Source organism: Cyphomyrmex costatus, unplaced genomic scaffold, assembly GCF_001594065.2.
Source record: "Cyphomyrmex costatus isolate MS0001 unplaced genomic scaffold, Ccosl1.0 scaffold100, whole genome shotgun sequence".
NCBI classification, from domain to species: Eukaryota; Metazoa; Arthropoda; class Insecta; order Hymenoptera; family Formicidae; genus Cyphomyrmex; species Cyphomyrmex costatus.
In genome coordinates this window covers 803438-814532 of record NW_017274955.1, presented here as the reverse complement: position 1 = coordinate 814532, position 11095 = coordinate 803438, and the positions used below count along the sequence as shown (strand labels likewise).

General features: G+C 34.0%; 1 protein-coding gene across 3 annotated transcripts; it reads left to right on the top strand.

Annotated features, from left to right (window-relative positions):
* The first annotated feature begins 588 nt into the window (after positions 1 to 588).
* On the top strand, positions 589 to 7694 carry Pep (Protein on ecdysone puffs). Of its 3 annotated transcripts, XM_018536885.1 has the most exons (10): positions 589 to 691; positions 1467 to 1782; positions 2004 to 2150; positions 3093 to 3322; positions 3922 to 4216; positions 4285 to 4443; positions 6132 to 6372; positions 6453 to 6650; positions 6779 to 6963; positions 7040 to 7694. In XM_018536885.1, the coding sequence occupies exons 2-10, from the start codon at positions 1474 to 1476 to the stop codon at positions 7541 to 7543; spliced, it is 2268 nt and encodes a 755-aa protein (XP_018392387.1). In that variant the 5' UTR covers positions 589 to 691; positions 1467 to 1473; the 3' UTR covers positions 7544 to 7694. The 3 variants fall into 3 exon arrangements, with proteins under 3 accessions (XP_018392387.1, XP_018392390.1, XP_018392399.1); XM_018536888.1 differs by lacking the exon at positions 589 to 691 and having other exon boundaries at positions 1353 to 1782; positions 2007 to 2150; XM_018536897.1 differs by lacking the exon at positions 589 to 691 and having other exon boundaries at positions 1353 to 1782; positions 3925 to 4216.
* Positions 7695 to 11095: the final 3401 nt, after the last annotated feature.

The window sequence follows — 11095 nt, the reverse complement described above, 5'->3', positions numbered from 1 at the left end:
CCTAAGGGTGCAGTCCCATGGAGCGTATCGCGCGTATCGCGGATTAGCGGATCGCCAATCACAGAATCGTTCTGTTAGATCTGTTTACAAATTTTGTAAGCAAATCTAACAGAACGATTCTGTGATTGGCGATCCGCTAATCCGCGATACGCGCGATACGCTCCATGGGACTGCACCCTGATTCCGGCCTGATGCTCATTTTAAAGTCACAATAGGTCACGCGATTAAAATTGATACTTGCTATTCGTCAATTCTTATCACGTGATCTGTTTTAACGCTGAAAATGAACGTCAGCATGAAAAGGTACCTTTAAGCTGATTTTTCATGTGCACCACGCTGCGGCAGCAAAATGTTATTATTGGTTAAAAATCTTTTGTGAGGGGACGCACTGTGACGCACTTCCAATCAGTTCTCGAAAATTACTATCCATGATATTTTGCTGCCGCAGCGTGCTGTACATGAAAAATCAGCTTTAGTTTGCAAACGACGCCATTTTTAATACTATTACTAGTCCTTTTGCGATACTGACATAAGTTGTAGTCGCGCCTCGTATATATCTAGGACTCTATTCATAATCGGAGAGAATCCGCCATTTGCGATCGTCCGCTGCGTTCATTTGCGTTTCGTTTCGCTTGCGACGATCTTTCCTGCTAACTTTTATTCATACCACGCTTATAGTGTCATCAATTTGGTAAGTAAATTTAAAAATATACTTTACCGTAACGCTTGAATCCGTATCTCGATAAATCAGAGTTTATTTATCGATTTCACTAAGTATCGCGTATGCGAAATTCCGGTTCATTACTTATCGCATTTTGGAATTGCTTCAGTCAGGCGTCTATTAAGTCCGCCACATCGTTCCTCAAAGGCTTTGATACAAAAAGGTGTGTGTTCTGTTTTGCATTTACAGCGCTTATAAGCATTATTTGTCCTTGTTTAGTATGTAATAGCAAGAATAAATCGATGCTTGCAGCGTGTGAGCATGAAAACGGAGCATACTCATATGTGTACTTATATTTCTTTATTACTTATGAAATTTTTCTGTTATGTACGATAAAATAATTTAATGGATCAAGTTCTATTTTTACACGAAACACACGTACATACGTACGTACATACATACATATTGTATATAGTGACGTGTATTATTTTATCCTTGTTTTAAAGAACAAACTCTGTTTTAGAGTCCTGCTTCTATTAATTTTGTATTATGTAAATAAGATGTGTGCACATAGAGTATATTCATTTATTAAAATTTAATCATTAAAAAAAAGATATTTTAATGTATTTTGTGGATTCTTTTGTAATAATTATCTTTTTTATATATATAAGAGAAAAAGAAAAAAAAAGAAAATAAAATACAAAAGACTAAATTTTTAAAAATTATTATGGAATATTCTGCATAGATTTCCATAAGGATGATACCAAAGATTAATATATTGTTTCTAAATATTGATCACTATTAGGAGCACAATGTCATTTAATCGTGGAGTGAAAAGAGATTCCTTTGGTAATCGAGGAACTTTCAACCGGAATGTTAGCGGAGGCGGTGGTAACAGAGTTAGCAATAACAGCAGCATGGGAAGTAACATGGGTGGAGGAATAAGTGGAAGTGGCAGTATGGGTGGAATGAATCCTTGGGAGAGTGGCATGATGCCTGGCAGAGGCATTCTGCCTACACCTAACAACAATCTCTCCTTGGCATCTCCACAGGCACAACTAGCAATTGCCAGCAACCTTCTTACGAATTTACTCCGTAGTCAGCAAGAGGTGCAGCCACAGGTAAGAAAATTGGTTCCACATGATACTTCTATTTTCCATGCCTAGTAGGTTTCTTTGATGTTTTGTCAATGATTGTCGCTATTGTGTTAACTAACAACAATCAATAAAAGCCTTTTCAATTATCCTTGCTGTTGACTATTACTAATTAATGATAGCGACAATCGTCGATAAAATGTTAGAGAATCCTAGTACTGAACTTGCTTAACTCATTCATTTTAAAGCAGGTACCATCTCTGATGAGTCTGGGAAATAATTATTCTGGACCAGGACCAAATTATCCCAATCAACAGAATTATTCCTCTGGACGATTTAACGATAGACCGGTACGGCATTCCATGAAGAATCAACGTCCTCAGCCATACAACAAGGTAGGAAATTTAGAAATTTCGATTATAGTATACGTCATTTTTTTACAAACCAAGGTAATTTTTAAGACAATTTTTTTTAACACCTGCTTACGATCTTCTTCTGTATCGTAAACAGGAGTTATAAAATGACAATCTGTAGTCCACGCTTTTTTGCATGGATACAAACTGTCTAACTATTTCGAACGTTATAAATATTCCCCTTAAGCCAATCGATTATATAGGATATATCGCTCATTCAATTAGACACGGCTGGCGAAATCACTAAGATATAATAATTCTTGTTGATGGATCAGCTTTGTCTGAAACGGCTTCTAAATATCATCCATAAAAATATTTCATTAAAAGAGCACTGTTGAAAAACGTTGATTTCAGAATATAAATCTCAATTTACTACTGGAAGTTCACTGAAGGTTTTTGCAGGACCGAATTTGAACATTGCCTCACATTACGATCTGTGTAACCAAAGTCTTCTATCCACTAATGTGATATTATTTAAAATCAACGTGGTTGCACTTTATTACTACCACTTGTATACACGAGTTGTACTTTTTCACTTGATTTAACTTCTTCTTCATATTTATTAGTATTCACCAAGTTTTACTCAAGTATTTTTAGTGGTAAAAAAATCGTGTCTACTTTTCATAATTATGATCGTATCATGATCATTGCGATCGCGCCTGTATATATACAATGCGTTTTCAACTTGAAATCGGATGCACTCTACTGTTTTCTCCTTTTCCTTCCATACTTGATGTGGAAATGGAAGAAAGAGCTTTGGTATTTCACCGGCTCTGTCCTGTTTCCATTTATCGATTGTAGAACTATTCTCTGCCTCAAATCTCAAAGTGGTTTCTAGAACCAGTATCTCGATTTGAGAAGAATCGGTTACATCAGATACTTCTCACGATGCTTTTGGTCGTTTGACCTCTACTACTTAACTAGATGGGCAATCGAGCCCGAGATGGCCCCGCTGGGCGACGTGGCCCATCCGCACAACAATCTCGTGCACCCCAGTCTGGCAGTCAACGTATGAACGGAAACCAAATACAACATCGCAACGATAAATCTTCTAAACCAATTCCTGCCTCTAAACAAAATCAGACTGCCAAAAAGGAGCAGCAGGATGTTAAGACCTCTGATAGTGAAAAAGCAGAACCGCCTGTTCCGAAAAGGTAAGCTCTCGATTACCTGTGATTGGTATAGTTTCTTCAAATTTCAGTAAGTCTCAGTCTCTCCGAATTATTTGGCTAAATACATATATACATATATATATATATATATTTTATATACGTTCTTAATGTTAACTCATATGTTTTGTATCAGTATCAAAAAAAAGTTTTCTTTTTTATCTCTATATCTTTCTTTTTATATATTTATTCTACACTGTCAATGTGATTCAACTTATATTTCACAGACATTAGTCAGAGCGCTAAAATTTTGCTGTTGCTTTTCGTAATTTCTTCTCCCTGTACATTCATCAAAACACATTTTGACATATATTATTCCAATCAGTGATAATATATTTTAGATTCTAATAAGATGTATGTCTTACATCTTCATATACACTTCTATATCGGTGTAATGTTTTTATTCATAAAGGAATTTTATATGAATCAACATAAATGTTGTAATTTGCAAAACTACATAATTAATTTATATAATTAAAAGTTATAAATTTTTGTAATAAATTTAATATACTGAACTGTTCAAATGATTACAAAACTTTTCTTGGAACGTAAGTTTTATCTTAGATTATTTATAATGTGAACAGCAGTGATGCAGATGAGTCCGAAGATAAGAAGCGTGATTGGAAGGATGAGAAAAACATGGAAGAAGTAAAAATTGAATCAACGGAAGATGAAAAAATGGACGATAACGAAAAAAAGGACAAATTTACTGAAGATTCTTCGAAAGAAGCAAAGGATACATCTGAGAAAACTGAAAAAGAAAGCTCGAAAACGACTGGCAAGAAATCGGAAGTTAGACACGCTGAAAGTCGTTATTCTGAAGTTCCAATGAACCATATGTTTTGTCATATTTGCAATAAGCATATGTGGGACGGATTTGTATGTATCAAATTAATAGATCTCTATAATATCGCCAAGAATTAATTAATTTATATATTTTTTCACAGTCCTTTGAAAATCATCTACGCGGACGTGCACATCAATTGATGATGGAAAAGTTAGATGAATCGTATAAACTGAAAGTCGATTTGATGAGACATGAGCTACGAGTTGCCGAGGAGCAGCGTGAGCTTAGCTTAAATAACTCGAAACGACGCGGCAAAAAGGTAAGAATTATATCTCCTAGAAAAATTTAATATATACACTTTCTCTCAGATGCAAAAAAAGCGGTACACTACAAATTTGTGAAAAATTTACCAAACTTTAAATAATCATAACTTGGTAAATAATGAAGATAAAAATGTGTTTAAAAAAGCAAGATAAAGTTTGAATTGTTCACTTTAAGATTATTTGAATGGGAATTATACTAGCTAGGCCATTATTTTCAAAATGTCGAATGACAAAGTAACAACATGCAAAATTGATAATCAAAGGTCCAACTTTGCGATGGTGCATGGTGTGAATCGAATCGCCGCTTAATAGGATAATATGCACGTGAAAGTATAGAATTTTATCTTCAAAATGCTTTTTTACCGACCTCGATACGATTATTTTTCGCTGAGTTATTCCAAATTTAAGATACCGCTGTCATTACATTAAGGTTGTAATTCTTCCCAGTACGAATTGCGCATGGAGTTTGACTAGTCGAAATCATATTGCGTGCGTACGTGTGTGTGAATGCGTTCTTGCGTGTATATTAGTAGTTTGTATGACTTCCTCGTACGCGTATTACCTCATTCATACGATCTGGCATACTCCTTATCAGTCTTTTAATTTCATCCTGCGTAATTGTACCAAATCAGAATCTTGGCAGAAAATTAAGAAATCACGTACCTGTTCCTCAGTCATTGCAAGAACTCTTGAAGACGAATGAAATACAATTACGCAGGATGAAATTAAAAGACTGATAAGAAGTATGCTAGATTGTATGAATGAGGTAATACGCGCACGAGAAAATCATACACACTACTAATTTACAGGCAAGAACGCATTCTCTCTCACACACACACACACACGCGCGCGCGCAACCGCGAGAGGGTTGGAGTTATTAAATACTACGGAAGTAACGAACCGTGGGGTTCATATCTCTACTGACACAGCACACACACACGCACACACGCTATGTGATTCCAGTCAAACTCCATGCGCAATTCGTACTGGGAAGAATTACAACCATAATTTAAGCTAGTGACAGCGGTATCTTAAATTTGGAATAATTCAGCGGAAATTGATCATATCGAGATCGGTAATAATGCATATTTTAAAGATAAAATTCTATACTTTCACGTACATGTTGTTTCATTAAGCGGCGACACCTGATTCACATCATGCACTATCACAAAGTTGGACCTTTTTGATTATCAATTTTACATAACGTTACTTTGTCATCCGCCATTTTGAAAATAATGGCCTAGCTAGTAGGCCAATTCCCATTCAAATAATCTTAAAGTGAACATTTCAAGCTTAAGTAGGTTTTTTAAACATATTTTTATCTGTATTATTTACTAAGTTCATTTGAATCATTTGAAATTTGATAAATTTTTCCCAAATTTATAGCGTACCGCTTTTTTTGCATCTGAGTGTATAATACATAATAGGTCATTCACACGCGCGCGCGCGTCAACTCGACCACCTCCCTGTCCAAAACTGTATGTAACCAAGTTGAAACGTTAGCAATGGATAAAACCACGATGATAACCCTCAAACTTCCTAGTACCTTTCATGATTTTATCTATTAAATAGGAAAAATAATGTTTTTCATTATTCTAATCTCCACATACACGCGCGCGCGCGAACGCGTAAATAGATTTAATACTAAGAGTATTTGTATTTATTTATAATTTCTTGATTATAGGTCTCCGTAGATTTCAATGTGAGAGAATATTGTACGATGTGCGATCTGAACTTTTACGGAACCTTATCTACACACAGGAAAAGCGAAAAACATCAACAATTGAAAACGTTCTTACATCCTCGATGCTTTCCTTGTTTAAAAGAATTTCCGTCTCGCATAGAATATGATGAGCACTGTTTAACACCGGCTCATATGAAGAATGCCGTTCAATGCGAGGAACAACGGAAAAATAAAAAGAAAGGTAGTGTAGAAAAATAAATAGAAGAAAACGTTTGCAAATTATAATTTTTAAGAGAATTTTTAACTGATAATTGTTTGTAGAAAAATTGGCAAAGGGAGAAGCCGAGGTTCGTACTGCAGAAGACGAGGAGAAAGATGTGTGTCATGACTCAAAGAACGAAAAAGAAGAAGAGAATTCAGGAGAACAAGAATACATCACGGATATTATAGAAAATTTAACTGAGAAGAAATTCAAAATACCATTTTATAAATATTGTCGTCAAAATCATATCTTTATTGGTATGAATTATATGAAATTAGAAAAATTATAACTTTAGTTTACATAAAATATATAAAAAAGTAAATATATGCATATTTTTTGTATATATATATATATATTATCTTTACAAGAAATTGTATTTACGCAGGTAAATCTATGGTCAAGGAGGTCCAAGGATTTTATTGCGAACGTTGCCGAAGATTTATGCTCTTGGCTGAAGATATGAATGCTCATCTACGCAGCATCACACACTATCGGAACTTTGTAGCAGAAGTAAAGTCATTAACATCGAACGTACCAGCTATAGAGTCGAAAGAAACTGAACAAACCGAAGTAAGTAATTATATCTCGTAAAAAAATAAAGTAAACTTTTTTTCAGAATCTTCTAAAATTCTTGTATTGTGTGTAGAATGAGAAAAATGTTGAAATTAAGGAGGAATGTGATGTACATTGGAAACGTCGTAAGATTAGTCATGATGAAAATGATGATGATGATGATGATGATGATAAACCGAAAGAGGAGCAAGAGAATAGTGTTGATAACGCTAATATGACATCGAAGAAATCGGACGGAGAAGAGAAATACGATCCATTGGAAGCCGATGCTGCCGAATCGGAGGAGGACGAAAATCGCGAAACGGAGGAGGATACGAAAGAGACCAATGTAGAAAACGCTACTAATACACAGGATACAACAAAACCTTCAGTTGATGAAGTATGGGCAGATATGGACAATGATAATGATGTTGAAATGGGTAATTTGATTGATGAGGCAGATGAAAAAGAACATGTAGAACCTGAAAAATCTGTAACGAAGGTAGAACGAAATCATAGTCCTCAAATAAAGCAACCTAGAGGTCGTGGATTTGTACGTGGTCGCGGTGGTCCGCGTGCTAAGAGATCCCGGCGATAAGATAACGCTGCGATTTACGGAAATATGAAAGTAAACATGAGGAAAAAATAATATTGATATAAGAACAATTTAATTCCGTATCTCGTATTCATTCGGATAAATTTTAATGAATAGAACACGTTTTTATCATGAGTGGGATATTAATATACATATTAATATTGCACATTAATTATTAACATTAACGTTGTATGTGAATATACAGTCTTGGTCAAAATATTAGGGAGCTATATTTGTTTTATTAATCTGAAATTATATTACCTGAAATTATATTGTTTGCTATTAAGGCGATGCTAGAATAACGGATCGAATGTCGATAACAGTGACATTTTAAATCTATTTCTTACATTATCATTCTGTCTCATTCAAATGCTTACATCTGTCCTTTTTTTATAACATATTACAACGTTATTTTTTCTCAAGATCCTACTGCTGAATACAGTTACTGCTTTGTTTACCATTCCGAGTCTACTAATTGTAAGCATACGTGTATGCGTAATTTGAAGCGCAGACTTCCAAAATGTATTTTGTCCTAAATTTTATTTTTTAAATTATAGATGGTATAGTCTACTTTACGATGTTCTGAAAGCATTTTTTTTATCATCAATTTATGTTACGAAAAAATTCTAAACATTTGAAGTGCATTATGTCCTTTAACTAGAGACGAACAAAATGCATTTATTTAACATTATTAGAGATAATTTAATAATTTTACATCTTACTAGTTGGTAAATTGTTAATTTCTATAAGGCGCTTTGTTTCCTTATAATTTTCCTTTTTGTTTTCTAAAAATTATAAATTTTGGACAAAATGTATTTTGAAAGTCCACTCCTTATTTGCAGAGATCAATATATAAATCTTTTTAATCTTTCTTAATTTTATTAATTTTTAGTATTGTTTGTTCACATAATCTGACGGATGGCACCGTCATTTTGTCTATATATTTACCAGATGTACAAGTATGAAATGCGGATTTTTTTTCCCCAAAAAAAAAACACGTTAATTTCGAAAGAATGATAAAAAGTGGTTTATTCAAAGTATACTCCATTGTTAGTTACACATTTTTTTCTATCTTTCGGGTAATTTGTGGATCCCACGCCAGTAAAAATCTTCCCCTTTTGCCGCAAATCATTCATCGAGCCATTTTTTCACTTCGTACGAACCAAAGCGCTGCTCAGCAAGTGTGTGACCCATCGATGCAAACAAGTGGTAATCAGAAGGAGCAAAGTCTGGTGAGTAAGCCGCATGGGCTAGCACTTGCCAGCTGAGTGTTTCCAACGTGTTACGAACCGGTTTTGCTGTATGTGATAGAGCATGGAGAAAAATAATCTTGTGTTGCCTTTTTCGATATTCTGGTCGTTTTTCGAGTAACGAACAGTTCAAATCGATCAATTGTTGGTAGCGTTTGGTATTAACCGTTTCAGCAGGCTTTAACAGCTCATAATATATATATAATATATATATATATATAGACCAAACTCTTCTGGTCCCACTAAACACAGAGCATCGTCTTCCTACCAAAGCGATTCGATCTTGTGGTTAATGTGGATGATTTTTTGCGCTTGGGATTCTCAAAATATATCCACTTTTCATCCCCAGTAACGATACGATGCAAAAACGACTTTCTTTTATATCATTCGAGCAAAATTTCACATGTTTTGCGCCTCTCCATCTGCCTCTCGTTCAACTCATGTGGTATCCATCTGCCGACCTTCTGAATCTTTCCCATCTCTCAATTAAATTGTAAGCATTAGAAACAGCTTGACTAACGCTCAATTGCTCTGCGAGTTGTTTTTGTGAATCGTCTACGTCCAACAGTGCTTGCAATTCTACATCTTCGTATCTTTTTGGTGGTTTTCTGTGTTCCTTGTCTACAACATCGAAATCACCACTTTTGAAACGCCGAAACCATCGTTCACACGTATCTTGCGATGGAGCATGTTCACTATAAGCTTCTGGAAGTAATCGGTATGATTCAGCAGCAGTTTTCTTCAAATGAAAACAAAAAGTTAATGCTGTCGGCGAATGCTCTTTATTTGGCACAAATTTCGACATATTGAACACAGCAAAACAATACTATGCAAACACTTTTTCAATTTATCACTTATGCGCGTTTGACACTTGTTGATGTCACAACAAATGGCATATACGTCAAATCTTTATACTACACACTGCATTCATGCACCATATGTTGTCTCAAATCTACACTTCATGCTTGTACACCTGGTATAATATAATTATAAAACTTTTGGGTAAAACTTCCCCTTTACACAGTCAGCTTCAAATGACTTCCGAGTGACCTTGATCTTCAAGAAGGTCAAGATCATTGATCGTTCGCGTCGCTCGTTGAAGTTATTAATAAAAAAAGTTTTAAAAATAATGTTATAATGCTTTAATTAATAACTTTTCAACAAATAACGAGCGACGGGAACGGTCAATGACCTTGATCTTCTTGACCCTCAAGGTCAAGGTTGACACTCGGAAGTCATTTGAGGCTGACTGTAAAGGGGAAGTTTTACCAACTTTTGTATTAAGGAATCATCTGTCAGGTAACAGCTCTAAGAGTTAAAAAGTAAGTAAGTTTATAATTTTTTTTCGATTTTAGTATAAAATTTACTACACTGTCTTCTAATTTTGCGTTTACTTTAATCCTTTAAAAGAATTTTTGATCCTGTTCAATCAATTCGAAGATTTTTATATGACTGTGTAAATGTCTCAATAATTTGGCCACTCCAAAGTATCAATCATGTATTTTTCCTCAGAGTGGAAATGTGAAAAATGAAAATTTTTTGTACATAGAGGTATGTGTATACTCATACATATATACATACATAAAAATGTTCATTTCATGTTTTCGCTCTAGAGAAAAAATTACATGATCAGTATCCTGAATCTGACATAAGCGCGAAATTACATAAGTATTGAAGTTTCTTGCATATGCCAATAAAGAGAATTTTTCTGTAAAAAAAAATAAGAACGCTTTAAAATACGTGAAAAAATGAGCCGCCCCCTTACAATCATTAAGTAGTCATAAAAGACACGTAAAGTGAAAATAGGTGTGTATTAAGAGTATATTCAGATAACAATAACAAATCAATTTTTGAACTAAAATGTTAAATAATGGTTAATAAAGTGCTTAATATTTTTGACTAAGGTTGTACATAATAATTGATGGTAATCCAGCAAACAAACTGATGTTATTTATTGTTATTTTGAGATCAAAATGGCGTCTTTAACATCAAAATAACGATGTCAGCTTGTTTGCTGAGAAGTTCTTAATTATAAGTTCATAACTATAAACGACCTACTGCATTAGCACCATGGAGAGATTCAGATTTTTTTTTATATAAATGATGGATTCTCTTCTCTTTAGCTACAACCATAATAACTTTTCTGTCATATATTTTAAAATCATTGCTAACTATATATACATACAAACATACATACATACATACATATATATATATATATATATATATTTTTTTTATATATATATATATATATATAAAATCACACACATACACACACATATATGTATAGTATATATATATTATA

Excerpts from the sequence above, each read along its gene's own strand:
- Pep (XM_018536885.1), top strand. The coding sequence starts at position 1,474 with ATGTCATTTAATCGTGGAGTGAAAAGAGATTCCTTTGGTAATCGAGGA. Across the intron at positions 4,444-6,131 it reads CGAAACGACGCGGCAAAAAG|GTCTCCGTAGATTTCAATGT; the intron begins GTAAGAATTATA and ends TCTTGATTATAG. Across the intron at positions 6,651-6,778 it reads TCAAAATCATATCTTTATTG|GTAAATCTATGGTCAAGGAG; the intron begins GTATGAATTATA and ends GTATTTACGCAG.